This window comes from Nematolebias whitei, chromosome 3 (assembly GCF_014905685.2).
Source record: "Nematolebias whitei isolate Nwh7 chromosome 3, NemWhi1, whole genome shotgun sequence".
NCBI classification, from domain to species: domain Eukaryota; kingdom Metazoa; phylum Chordata; class Actinopteri; order Cyprinodontiformes; family Rivulidae; genus Nematolebias; species Nematolebias whitei.
The window spans coordinates 59,697,858-59,713,150 of record NC_056500.1 but is presented as its reverse complement, the minus strand read 5'-3'; the positions used below and the strand labels follow the sequence as shown (position 1 = coordinate 59,713,150).

General features: G+C 37.8%; 1 protein-coding gene across 1 annotated transcript in view; it reads left to right on the top strand.

Moving 5' to 3' along the window:
• cpeb2 (cytoplasmic polyadenylation element binding protein 2) overlaps positions 1-15,293 on the top strand; it is a 142,625-nt gene that overhangs the window by 26,638 nt on the left and 100,694 nt on the right. Inside the window, exon 2 of the mRNA XM_037698351.1 lies at positions 14,543-14,812. Within this exon, the coding sequence (XP_037554279.1) occupies positions 14,543-14,812 (270 nt within the window). The remainder of the gene's footprint in view (positions 1-14,542; positions 14,813-15,293) is intronic.

Below are 15,293 nucleotides of genomic sequence, written 5' to 3'. Positions count from 1 at the left end.
CCCCCCCCCCCCCCCCCATCTCTCTGATTTGCTACAACCGTATGTCCCACCACGCTTCCGGAGGTCAGCGGACCAGTTGCTCCTCACAGTTCCAGGAACTCGTCTTAAGCGCAGAGGTGACAGGGCCTTATCTGTAGCAGGACCAAGACTCTGGAACAAGTTACCTCTGCTTGTCAGACAGGCTCCCTCCCTCTCGGTTTTCAAGTCCCATTTAAAAACTCACTACTATTCAATAGCTTTCAACACAAGATGATCTGTGTTTTGATCCTGTATGCTCCACACTGGTTTGTCGTCATTATCTGCATCGTTTTTTGTCTATATTCTGATTTACCTCATTTTGTATATTGCTTTGTGTGTTACCTGTTGTTTTGTCTGTACAGCACTTTGGTTGGCTTTGTAGCTGTTTTATGTGCTTTATAAATAAAGTGGTATGGTATGGTATGGTATACAAGAACAAATTAATATTCATCTGAATGAAGAGACTAAAGTTGTCTTTGAAGTTTTACTACAAAAATAATCAAACTAAGAATCAACAACAATAATAAACAAACAATAATAATGAATCAATCAAGGCTTAATTCTCTTATCTAAGGCAAAATTCACTCTTTGAGCAGGAATTATTTTGGTATACACGTTTCATTCAACCTTTTATTTAAACAGATAAGTCACATTAATCCTCAAAGACTCATTTACAAGTGAGACCTGTTTGAATTAATTTAGACAAAGTTTGCCTATTTTAATAAATAGTTTACTTTGGATTTTGGTTGAAAGTAGTTATTTAATGTGATCAGATAAGTCATTTAGCATCACTACAAGCCAGGAAATGATTTACCAAGTTGTCAGCTAAGAATCATAACCAGACCAAGGCATCACCTCACCAGTTTCTGCTCCTTACCGGGTCAAGTGTTGAGGGCATCACTCGTCTTTCTGGGGTTCTGTTGGTGGATCAGACCAGGATACACCACGAGGAGGACTCACCGAGAACTGCCCAAAGGTAGCTGAATGTTCTGGCTCAATCCTCCAGCTGTCCAGCACTAGCGTTAGCAGCATTCTCCATAGATGTGGAAGGATGGCAGTAGGCTTGATCCTTCTTCCAAATTATTGTTCATTTGTTGGTTGCAGTCTGCTTCCAAAAAATCATCCTTCTCTGATTCCATTCTAGGCAATTTGGGCAATAGAAAATGGTTCGTTTTTCCATGTTGTGCACTTTTCCAATGTTTACCGAACTTTCAGTAACTTGAATTTTCACTTCTGGTTCGTAGGTTCATTTCCTGTTGTGAGATCAGATTTTTTTAACTCAACATAATCATTGATATTTTTTTTTAATTAGTTGTGTTTTGCGAGGAAAATATCACAACAACCACATATTAAATAATATTAACTTTGATGACAAAGAAAATAATCTGATATTTTCTTGGGGGTGCTACGGGGGTGCTATGACTTTTCCAGGGGGTGCTCTAGCACCCCCTAGCGCCCCCCTTGCGCTGCCCCTGATTTATGCCCAAGTATTTAAAACCACGAGGACATATACCTTCAGTGGTTCAACAAGTGTTCGGATATCCATGTCTTGTGTGTTAAGAGGCAAACCTCACTTCTTAGTAAGTTTATTTTGTATCCTGATGCTGCACTATACTCTTGGAGATATTGGAAGAGTGGGGGAACTGAGTCAGCTGGTTCAGTTAAGTGGATCAGAATGTTGTCTGCATAGGACCAAGTGTTTTTTTGCCCAAGACAGCTGGTTGGTTATGTGCACCCCAGGAACCTGGTGCTCTCCACCACCTCCACATCTGTATTATTTATAATCAGCAGTGTTTGATGTGGTTTTGTTTTCCTGAAGTCAATAATGAGTTCTTTTGATGTGTTGACATTCAGAACCAGATTATTTTCTTCACACCAGTTCACAAGGTGTGCCACTTGCAGATATGCCTGATCCTTGATGTTCCTAATCAGACCCGTGGCCGTGGTATCGTCTGCATATTTGATTATGTGGTTGATCTCAGACCTGGCAATGCAGTCGTACATCATCAGGGTAAAGAGAAGATTAGTTGTTAGTAGTGATGTAGTTGTACATCTAGTGATTACTTTCTGAAGGTTTCATTAAAATTTCCCCAATGGTTCCAGATTTAATTAGCTACAAGACAGACTGGTGTTTGACTCAAATATTTAGTGGGAAATTGAAAGCAAAAATGTTGCACAATGGGATAGTGTGTTGAGCATAACTCACAGCTACCACACCAAATCTTTGCTTGTACATTTATTGACTTAACACCTATTTCTGTATTAACTAATGCTGATTAGCTGGGGCAGCCATCTTGAACGAGTCTACACAAGTTAATAAGGTGTAGATGTTGTTGGAAGGGTTCTTCCCTCCGCATGTTTGTAAACCGGACCAGGTAAATAGTATGTATGTATGTATGTATGTTTTATTTATTCATTTCATTTCATCCAAACAACAAATATAATACAATTTAAAGAAAAGAAAAAAGATATACAATCACAGAAATAAAATGAAAGGCAGCAGAAGAAGAATGAGTTCTTATAATATCTGCCCCTTGTCCCCAAAATATATTCCAAACAAAATTACTATACAAAAGCAAGATGAATTAATAAAAAAATAAAAAATAAAAAAATAAAAAAACTTAGCTAAAATATAAGATCAACTGTAAACAATTTTTATGAACTCACATTATACTTAATTTTTTTTTTAAACAAATTTTTATCATCTTCTTGAATATGTACATAGTTTTGGCATTTTTAATATCAACCTCCAGATCATTCCACAATCTAATACCCTGAGATATAGTGGATCGCATCTTCAGACTGGTGCGACACCACGGCTTCACAAACATCTCCATCCCCTTAAGATAATAATTACTTTCTCTTTTAACAAATTTCCCTTGAATGTTAGTAGGTAGTATGTTTTTGTTGGCTCCATACATAAACAGTAAGATATTGTAATCAACCAAGTCATAAAATTTTAATATCTTTAGCTGATGAAACAATATATTTGACGGATGGTTATAATCTTTTCTGGTAATAATTCTTATGGCTCTTTTCTGTAAAATAAAAATTGGATTTGTAATTGTTTTACATGCTTTACCCCAGACTTCAATACAGTAAATTAAATGTGTAACAATAATGGCATTATACAATAGAAACATTGCTTTATCATTGAATAACTCTCTAACTTTGTACATTACTGCAATCGATTTAGCTATTTTAGTTCTTAAGTTTTTTACGTGAGATCTCCATGTTAGTTTTTCATCAATGATGACACCCAGAAATTTCACCTCATTGACTCTATTAATTTCAATTCCATCGACTCTAAATGGAGTATCAAGCACTTTCTTGTTATTACTAAAAATCATATAATTTGTTTTATCTACATTTAAAGATAATTTGTTTAGTTGAAACCAATTTTGTATTTTCACAAATTCTGTTTGTGCCATCTTCAGCATTTGCACAACATTTTCACCCACACAAAGAAACGTAGTATCATCTGCAAACAAAATACATTTAAAAAATCCAGACACATTTACCAGGTCATTCACATATAAAATAAATAGCTTAGGTCCAAGTATAGAGCCTTGAGGCACTCCACATGTAATATTACAGAATTCAGATTTTACATCATTTATTTGAACAAATTGTTTCCTTTTTTTTAGATAACTAGATACCCACTGCAATGCATGCCCTCTAATACCATATTTATTTAGTTTTTTGAGAAGAATATTGTGATCAATAGTATCAAATGCTTTCTTTAGATCAACATAAATACTAATACAATATTTTTTTCGATCCACAGCAGTCGTTATCTGTTCCATTAAATCCATGAGTGCCATTGACGTAGAATTTTTAGGTCTAAACCCATATTGACTATTACTTAATATATTTTGCTTATTGATAAATTAATCTAATCTAGTGACAAATAATTTCTCTAAAATCTTCGAAAATTGTGGCAACAACGATATTGGCCTGTAATTATTAAACACACGTTTCTCTCCACTCTTATATAATGGTATTACCTTGGCTATTTTCATGTTATTAGGAAATACCCCTGTTGAAAATGATAAATTGCATATATATGTAAATGGCTGTAAATAGTAAATGGTAATTTATACAGCACTCTACTGGATCTCTACAAAGCTAATTGAACAAATCATTCTAAAAAGACTAATAAGAGCTCTATCACATTCACACATCAATGGGACACACATCAGAGGCAATGAGGGGTTCATTGTGTCTTGCCCAGGGACACTTCTGCATGTGACTGCTGGTGGATTCGAACCCCCAACTTTTACATTGGAGGACAACTGCTCTAACCACTCAGCCACAGCCACAAAAAAACACTTGGTCCTATGCAGGTAACTCACAGGAGACTTCACCTTAGTTTAAGAGAATTTTAATACACACCACAGTTAAAGTATTACATAAATAAAATTCCGAAATGCATTTTGGGAGACAATAGAAATGTACTTCTCCTGAGAAATTGCTTGCTTAAGATTGTCTGACGCTACTTCGTGTTGTAGGAACTTCATGAACCTGCCCACTTCTCGGAGGAGGCTCTTCCCCATCTTGACCATCTAATCAATCTATGGTTACCATGGCAACCACCCAGTCATATTTCTTATCTTTCAAGTAAAAACTAGTTTTAACTGGCTTTTGGTGCCAGTCTCAAAAGTTACCTTTGTTCTTTGTTTCTGTCTACAAAAAAACAAGTTAGTCGGTCCCTCCTTCCTGCTCAGTGCTGGACTACATGAAAACAAGTATTCCACCTCTATGTGATTAAAATATAAGTGAACACAGTTTATAAAACACACAAAAATAGATATATGATGTGAATAAAGTATAAAATACAAAACTATATATAAAAGTGAACACACAATGTACAGAATAAAGTGAACACTGTACAAAATATTTATCAATAAAAAGTGAGTAAAAGTGCATAGTGTACAAAAACAAAACAACAAAAATAAATAAATAAATAAATATGTGTGTGTGTGTGTGTGTGTGTGTGTGTGTGTGTGTCTGTGTGTGAAGTGATTTTAAAAATATATGTCCAGTGAATAACCCAACCAGCCAGTCTATTCTTCATTATCACTCTTGGTCTGGAGCTGGATCATTACCTATCTTCTGGTATGCTGCTGGTGTGACGTTGCACGTTCGTGGTGAGACGTATTGTGTCATTTCCTGTTTGTCTGTCGGTAGCTCGAGTGAATTGTTTGCTCGAGTCGTCTCTGTTTTTTGGATTTATCTGTCTTTTGCAGTTTTTCATTCTAGTTCACAAACACACTTAGTACAGTTGTTTTTCTACTGTTGGATAGTGCTTAAAACACCTCTTATCTTTCAACACTTCTTGGTTTTTATTGGTGTATTTGGTTCTGCTAGCTCATGCTAGCGTTAGCTTAGCATGGCTGCTGCTTCTCTCTCTGCTTCCTCTGTTTTCTCTTGCTCCTTGTGTCAGATGTTTAGTTACTCCTCTGCCTCCTTTAGTGGTAATGATACATGTAACAAATGTAGTCTTATGGTAGCTTTGGAGGAGAGGCTGTCTGAACTGGAAGCTCGGCTCTGCGCTGTAGAAAAACCAGTAGCTAGCCAGGTCCCCTTAGACAGCGCGGAACCACAGAGGCTAGCTCCCGTTAGTGGTCCTCCAGCAGACCCCGAGCAGCCAGGACCCCAGGCCGGCTGGGTGACGGTCCGGAGCAAGTGTAGTGCTAAGGCTAAGCCCCCAGTTCACCACTGACCCGTTCACATTTCTAATCGATTTTCCTCGCTCAGTGACACACCCACTGAGAAACAGACCCTGGTTATTGGAAGCTCCATAGTCCGAAACGTGGCTTTAGGGACTCCAGCGGCCATAGTCAAATGCATTCGGGGGGCCAGAGCAGGCGACCAGGAATCTTATTTGAAACTGCTGAATAAGGCTAAATACAGTAAGATTGTTATTCACGTCGGTGGTAATGACACCCAGTTACACCAATCGGAGGTCACTAAAATTAATGTTGCTTCAGTGTGTGGCTTTGCTAAAACCATGTCGGACTCCGTAGTTTTCTCTGGCCCCCTCTCCAACCTGACCAGCGATGACATGTTTAGCCGTATGTCGTTGTTTAACCGCTGGATGTCCAGGTGGTGTTCTGACAACGACGTGGGCTCCATACTGTAGATAACTGGAGTTCTTTCTGGGGAAAACCTGGTCTGATGCGGAGAGATGGCATCCATCCCACTTTGGACGGAGCCGCTCTTCTTTCTAGAAATAGGGCTGATTTTGTTTATCCCCCAAATGATTGACAACCCAGGGTCCAGTCCAGGAAGCACAGTTGTAGTCCTCCACATCTCTCTGCTGCTTCTCCTCTGTTACCCACCCACGCCCCCATTGAAACAGTGTCAACTCGCCCACGGCTCAAATTAAATAAACCAAAAATCAGCTCTAAAAATATAAACCATAAAAATCTGATTAAAATAAACAGTTACTTTACCAGAGCAAAATCATTAAATCATTAAATGTGGATAATTGAACATTAGATCTCTTTCCTCTAAATCCATGTTAGTTAATGAACTGATAACTGATCATCATATTGATTTATTCTGTCTGACAGAAACTTGGCTACAACTAGAGGATTTTGTTAGTATAAATGAATCCACTCCTGTTAATTATTTAAATTTTCATGTTCCTAGAACAACTGGCCGAGGTGGAGGAGTAGCTTCTAATTTTCAGTCAGGATTATTGATTAATGCCAAACCAGTTATTAGTTATGATTCTTTTGAATCGCTGTCCCTCAGTCTTTCTCATCCAAAATGGAAATCAGAAAAGCCACTTTTACTAGTTGTTATATATCGGCCACCAGGCGCTTACTCTCAGTTTTTGTCTGAATTCTCAGAATTCTTAACTGACTTACTATTAAATACTGATAAAATCATCATAATGGGTGATTTCTGTATTCATGTGGATGTTGAGAGTGATAGCTTAAGCATAGCCTTTAATAATTTATTACACTCATTTGGTTTTACCCAAAACGTCCGCACATCTACTCATTCTTATCATCACACTCTTGATTTAGTTCTGACCTATGGTATAGAGGTTAAGGACTTGGTAATAGTTCCTCAAAATCCTATTCTGTCCGACCATTTTTTAATAACCTTTGAGTTTACATTAAATGACTACACAGTCACTGAGAGTAAATTTCATCTCAGCAGGGTCTTATCAGAAAATGCTGTAACCAAATTTAAACAATCTCTTCCATCAATGTTTTCCTCTGTCTTGCAGAGTAATGCATCAGAGAACATAGACTTAGATCATCTAGTTGATCATCTTACAACTTCAATGCAAACTTCACTTGATAAAATTGCTCCACTGAAAAAGAAAGTAATCAATCAGAGGAAACTGGCTCCTTGGTTCAATTCTGAGTTACGTACTTTAAAGCAGGCATCTAGAAACCAGGAGAGAAAATGACGCTCTACTAATGTTGAAGAATTTTATTTAACTTGGAAAGATAGTCTGCTAACATATAAAAAAGCTCTCTGTAACGCTAGAACTTTATATTACTCATCTTTAATAGAGGAGAATAAAAATAACCCTAAGTTTCTGTTTAGTACTATTGCTAGACTAATTAAAAGTCCCATTTCTGTTGAACCATGTATCCCTACAACTATAAGTAGTGATGACTTCATGAGATTCTTTATAAATAAAATTATTTCAATTCGAGAGAAAATTCAAACCATCCTTCCTTCTACTATCTCTAGTCCCCTGTCAAATGAGGCAACTTTAAAAATTTCACTAGAGCCAGATTTATGTTTGTACAGTTTTTGTTCTGTTGAGCTCCCTGAATTGTCAAAAATAATAACCTCATCCAAACCATCCACATGCCTGCTAGATCCCATCCCAACCAGACTGTTTAAAGAGGTATTTCCCCTAATTAATGTCCACATTTTGGATTTACTTAATTTGTCTTTAATGAATGGTTATGTACCACAGCTCTTTAAGGTTGCTGTAATTAAACCTTTACTTAAGAAGTCTGACCTTGATTCAGAAATTCTGGCCAACTATAGACCTATATCTAACCTAACTTTCATCTAAAAAATTCTAGAGAAAATAGTTGCAGGTCAGTTGCGTGAACATCTACAAAGATATAATCTGTTTGAAGAGTTTCAGTCAAGGTTTAGAGCTCATCATAGCACAGAAACAGCACTAGTAAAAGTCACTAATGATTTTCTCATGGCCTCAGACAATGGACTTGTGTCTATACTGGTCCTGTTAGGCCTCCGTGCTGCATTTAATACAATTGATCACAATGTTTTACTACAGAGGCTTGAATATGATATTGGGATTACAGAAACAGCTCTAAAAAGGTTTAAATCATATCTATCTGATAAATTCCAGTTTGTAAATGTAAATAATAAATCTTCTTCATGCACCAAAGTTGGTCATAAAGTTCCTCAGGGCTCAGTACTTGGACCAATACTCTTTACTTTATATATGCTTCCATTAGGTGAAGTTATTAATCAGCATGGGATACATTTTAATTGTTATGCTGATGACACACAATTATATTTGTCCATTAAACCCAATGAATCCAATCAGTTACTTAGACTACAAGCATGTCTTAAAGACATAAAAACCTGAACGACCCTTAATTTTCTCCTTTTGAACACAGACAAGACTGAGGGTTTGGTTTTTGGACCTGAGCACCTTAGGAATTGTTTTTTCAGTCGTTCTCCCTCCTTAGATGGCATTAATCTGGCCTCCAGTTCAAATGTTAAAAATCTTGGTGTTATTTTTGATCAGTACATGTCTTTTATCCCCCACATTAAAAACATGGTATGGTATGGTATAAAGTTTATTCATTTTAAAAAGGTACAAAACAATTCCATAACAATATAAAGAAAGATACAAAAGATTTTAAATGAATGGCAGCAGAAAGAAGTAAAAATCTTATTATATCTGCCCCTTTTTTCAAACAATTATTTCAATCATAATAATTTTCAAGTAACAGAACAAAATGAATAACTCTTTCTAATTTTTCTAATAAAAAACACACACTAAGCTACTTGATATATACTTTTTTAACAATTCAGCTTTGATCTTTTTCTTAAACGTACACATTGACTTGACATTTTTAACATCACTCTCTAGACCATTCCACAATCCAACTCCTTGGATTGAGGTAGACCTTGTAGTGAACTTGACCTGATGTCAAAACTAAGCCTAAGGTCAAAACCCTTGACCTTAAGAACCTTGTGGGACAGAAACTGTCATTTCATTGATTTGAATCCAGAAATACAGGTTCACCCATCCTGAGACTTTCTTTCTTGAAAATTCAAGTGAAAGAACACTCTCTTTTCTATTATCATTCCTGTTTTACAAATGTTTGATAATCAAAGTGTTTTAGTTAAAACATTTTAGATGTTACAGTGAACTAATCAATTTTATTAACTGTAAAACAGTAACAATGATTTTTAGTTGCTTATGCAAAGTAGAATTCATGTTAAGGTCTGTTACAGAGTAATTATGCATTTTCTGATTTCTGTCTTTGAATGAGCAGTGTACGTTTTCCAAGGTCAGGAGTCGAAGCAGACAAGTCGTTGGAACGAATGGTCGTTGTTTTACATCCTCTCAGACGTCAACAGAGAAGTTGGCACCTGTTTCTCCAAACTCGCCAAAACATTTCTCTCTCTGTCTCTGAGAACATTTTTAATCTGTTCCATAACAATTCTTGCTGTTTTCTGACTTCTAGTAACCTCTTACGTCACAAACCACACCCCTGTCTGGTCGACATTGACCAATCAGGGACTCCCAAATGAACCGGGAATAGAGCCTCTTTAAAATGTCGGTACTTCCTAGTTCTCCCAGTTCTGTTTGGTAGCAGTTCGGAGATGTTCGGTGAAGTGGCAGTTCTGTGATGTGCCCAGTTCTCAGTTCTGTGAGTTCTGTGAAGTTCTGTTGGAGTCTGGCTGGGAAACAGGAAAACCCTGACATGATAGAGCTCTTCCGAGTTTTATGGGATTATAACATCTTCACCTCTGAGTGGAACTCGGACGAACCCCACTCATGTGAGGTCCACTGGCTGAGGTGAACTTGTGTCAGACAGGATATCGTCACTACTTCGGACGAGTCACAGCCATCCTATGGAGACGCTGAAAGGTAGCGTTAACTGGAGCTCCTCTTCTTCTGATTTATCGTCAGAGAGGTAAATGAGTCTAGTCCCCTACTGAGCGTACCGAGGAAAAGCTGGGTCGGATGGAGGGTGTCGTCCTGTCAACACTTTTCACTCATACACACCACATTCTCCCTCATCCATCTTTCACTCCCACTAAACTTCATCTTTCCATCTTTAAAAATTCTTCTATCAAGTAGAAATCATTGACAGATATTTTTAGAAATGTCTGTGTAAAGTGCTCATCCACCGCCGTGTGGATAATTGATTCTAATTGTACAGCTCGCTGATTAATTATGTTGTTATTTTCATATTTTGCCAAATTAATGTAAATGTTTGATGTGTTAAACTTGATTCTGTTAATAAATGACCCACTGTCGTGGTGAGTCAAAGATAATTAACGTCTCACGTCCACATTTCATTAAATTCAATGCACGTTTATATTCAGTCCAGAAAAATGAAGAATCCGTTTTAATTGATGAATATATCTCAGCATCTGTTCATCTACAACCTTCCCTTCAGACTTTGATGATCCAGTCAGGATCTTCTTATTCTGTATTCTGTGTTTGCCTCTTCTTGCTGTTCTCTCAAACCCAGCCTGTCAAAGCAGATGGCCGCTTGTCCTGAACCTGGTTCTGCTGGAGGTTTCTTCCTTTTAAAAATAAGTTTTTCCTTTCCACTGTTGCCATTGTGCTTGCTCAGGATGGGAGACTGCAACGAAGCCAAGATTCAACATGTCTGCTGGGTTCCTTAGATAGATAACTTTACTAATTGGCTTTTCTATGTATGTGAATGTTTCTGTAAAGTGCCCTGAGACAACTTTGTTGTGATTTGGCGCTATATAAATAAACTGAATTGAATTTAATTATATTTAAGATAATGGATGGATGGACAAATCACCTGATCGCCTGCTGCACGCGTCTCCGCACTTGCTCTCATCTGCGGTGAAGGAAGTAGCATAATCTACAAAAGCTGAAGCGAGCAACGTGTTAATTTAAAATAGCCATGTTGGATGGATGGATGGATGGATGGATCAGCTGATTGCCAGCTGCTCGCGTCTCCGCACATGCTGTCATCTGCGGTGAAGGAAGTAGTAGAACCTACAAAAGTCAAAGTAAGAAGCGTGTTCAATTAAAATAGCCTTGCTCTATATTTTTCCAAATAATTTTGCTCTAAAATATTTTTTGTTCATCTGTATAATAGCCTTTCTGTAGAGTTGAATTTTTATGCTATTCGTTTTGTATTAATATCCATTTGGTGACTTGTTAATAAAAATATATCTTATATCTTCCTTTCATTATGTTTTTAAAACTATCATGTCAAACTAAGCAGTAAAAGCTTAATAAATTTTTAAAAAGTCATTTTCGGCCCTCTAATTATCGGTAATCCGTTGGGTCCGGGTAGGGCTCAATAATAAAATACTATGGGCTCAGTCCGGTCCAGGCTGGTCCAAATGCAATTCTACCTGGCATATTGACAAATTTGAAAAACGTCGGCAGCTGTTCAGGCCATTGTGAAGCTGCTTGGTCTGTGTGAGGGGATGTGCCGTGCTGTGAACACTCGGACTCAGATGCTGTGTGAGCTGAGCCTTAAGCTGGACGTGATTCTTGCTGAGAATCTCAGGCTACTTGCGGCTCATGAATCTCACTGGCAGCAAAAAATTGATCTTGGAGAAGTTACAAACTCAGCTCAGCAGAATTGACCACAAATTTGGCTGTTTGGAGTCACCATTGAGATGTACCAGCAAGACTGTAAGGCAGACAAATATTAACGGAGTCGACCTGACCCAAAACAACCGTTGTTATCTGGATCTGGCTCCCTTGTGTCAGCCTTGGAAGGCTGACTATCTCAAATTATCCTGGATGTTATGTGAACAAGACGCTCTGCTCCCCCTACCCATTCCCTTCCCCAAGGACATCTGTGGACCTGTGTCAGAGCTCCGCCAAGGCTGGCTGATAAACGCGCGATCACTTATCATGGATAAGCTGGAGGGGCTATCTGGGACAGTGTTCATGGACTTACTTACAAACACACGCATACACTCGCACAGCTATAAACACACTCCCCTCCAACTCATTGCCTTCACTGGCCTCTCTCCTTTTTCCCCCCCCCCCCCCCGTGCAGTAACCTAGGTCAGATGTGAGGTGCCAGGTGGCTGCATTGCTCACTTGGGTAGCCTGTGTTGGGAGCCCACCTCCCAATCCACCCTCACCCACTCTATATGCATATGTCTTATTATGTTGCTTTTTGGTGCTGAATTTATTTTTGCAACTATATGTAGTATATATATAGTATAAATAGTATGATTTTTTTTTTAACCTCCTCTTTCCTAGTGGGTCTCTTTCCTTATGTAATGACAAGGACAGTGTCTCCCATGACGGCTGCAGCCTCAGACAACCGTCTACCCATGTCTTATATTGTTGGGTGCCTTTTTGTTTCTTTGAACGGCTGTATTGAAATGAAATTTCGTTGTGCTTCTTGTGCAATGACAATAAAAAGCATTCTGATTTTGATATTACTTTCTGTTAGTTTTATTCAACACTATCTACTGATTCATTAGATATTTTGCTAATAGGACAGACAAACAAACATACGTCTGCACACACAAGCATGGGCAAATACATACATTATCACTCCACCCTTGCCTTTGGCAGCCGACTTTGATAGCAGTACCACTGAGCTACACACTAGCCGAATAAAGATTAACAAGAATCCTCATGGTGTGTGTGTGTGTGCAGAAGTGCACATAACATGAATTCTTTCATTCTTCAAATGTTTCACATTTTTTTGCATAAATAATTTGGAAGGTTTTATGCTCAATTGAAATAAATCTTTTTACTTTTTGCTTTCAATCTGTGTATAATTCCCTTGTGAGACAGAGTGAAAAATTCAGTCTGATGATTAGGAGGGGACACAAGGTCCAGCTGGAGAGAGTGTGTAAGGTACAGTGGTGTTGCAGAGTACAAGATACTTAGTATTAGACTAAAGCTCTAAATCTTCTTATCTGCCCACCCATCACAGGAGCAAATCAAGCTAGGTAATGGCTGACGAGGGGACAATAAGGGATATAAAAGGATATACCATACCATTTTATTTATAGAGCACTTAAAACAGCGACAAGGCCAACCAAAGTGCTGTACAGACAGAACAACAGGTAACACACAAAGCAAAATACAAAATTAAGTAAATCAGAAATATAGGCATAAAAACGATGCCGATAATGACGACTAACCAGAGTGGAGCATACAGGTTCAAAAACACAGATCATCTGGTGTTGAAAGCTACCGAATAGCAGTGGGTTTTTAAACGGGACTTGAAGACCGAGAGGGAGGGGGCCTGTCTGACAAGGAGAGGTAACTCATTCCAAAGTCTTGGTCCTGCTACAGAGAAGGCCGTAGCGGTAAGGGTTAATAATAGTTAAAATTCGTTATGAATTTTATTTTGAAGGGGCACCACTCTCAGCTCTGAGAGAAAATCTGAAGGTCTAAAAATCAATTCAGATGTTATTGTTAATTACCTCGAATTACCCTTTTTACACCGTGAGTTCTTTTATATGAAGGTTTCAGATGTCATAAGTAAAACACACATGCTTTAATACAATTTTGTGATGTTTATTTGACTATATATGATAAAAACAGCTGTTGGAAATTATTTCTGACATTTAAATGAAGGCTTTGTTCACAACTGGAGTTTTATGGAAATTAACATGACCGCTGCTTGTTAGCAGGAATTAACAGAAAAATTAAATTATTCTATGTGCTTAACCAAACCAGAAACAAGATGCAATGTAGAACAATTTTGAAATTTCAGTAGGGCAGATTAATCATGCATATTTAACTAAAAGAAATATGTTTTATCGTTCAATAGTTAAAATTTGGTCTGAAATTTAAGGAAAAATAATTACTGAACTGAGTTAAAACTAATTTGGTTAAAATCTAAATTCTTGGACACCAGAGTCAACCGTCAGTGTATCAAATCAGCTGTTCCTACCAGAAGCCGTCTTCGAAGGCTGCCTGAAGACACCAGATATTAGACTCTTTCTGCTCAGATGGTCTTTTGATGTAAAAGTGGAAACTCCTTCACATCCCTGACATCAAGGCGAAGAGTTACGCTCATATTGGTCCATATAAGCGACATCGGTGGCAGAAAAACGAAGATCCAGAAGCTGTTATCGGTCATACACCAACAGCAAGTTTATGTCCCAGATAAAAAACAAACAAAACATAAATAATCCGAACACCATCAGCAGTGGTGGATTGCAAGCCATGCACATGGGCGCCATCTTCTGATATGATCAGACAAACAATAAACAATTAATTTAAATGTATTTATACTTTAAAGGGGGAATGGGATTTTATTCTGAATTTATGTATATTCTCTTTTTATTGCAGCCTATGGTGAAACCATCTCCATGGAGTAGCCACCAGGGGAACGGCTGGGCCTCCGGTGGGATGTCCTGGGGTCGGGACCACCGCAGAGGGGGCAACGTGGGGGTACCCGGCTCGGTCAGTCACATCTCACCCTTGAAAAAGCCCTTTTCAAGCAACGTCATTGCTCCGCCCAAGTTCCCCCGTTCCAGTGGCTCCCTGGGACCCAAATCCTGGATGGAAGAAAACATGTTTCGCACTGACAGCAACTGCAACTCAGTGTTGCCCCTGCAGGTTTGTTTGCTTGCACTGTTGGATGTGCTAAAATATAAATTACTTTATGTGTGTGTGTTTGCATGGGTAGGTTTTGTTTTACTGTTACATTTCTCATTTGCATTTAGAAGTTGTTTATTAAAAAAAGTGAATAGTGATTTTTAAAAAGTCCACCTGAATATAATTCTGTAGAGAAACAGTCCAAACAGTAACTAAATGTCATAGAAGACACAACAAAAGCTGTAAGAGATGTCCTCAAGGAAAAAAGGACAAAAAAATTTCCAGACTTTTTTGTTTGTTTGTTGTATGTGTGTGTGTGTGTGTGTGTGTTAATATATTATTCGTTACCAAGATTAATATCTTGATATTAAATGTGATTCATCTCAAAATATTTTTGAGATTAATCACAGTTATCGGTAATCACATTGTTACGCACAAAATTAAATTATGACTCAAAGACATTTTATATATATTATATATATAAATATTGAGCCATATATAT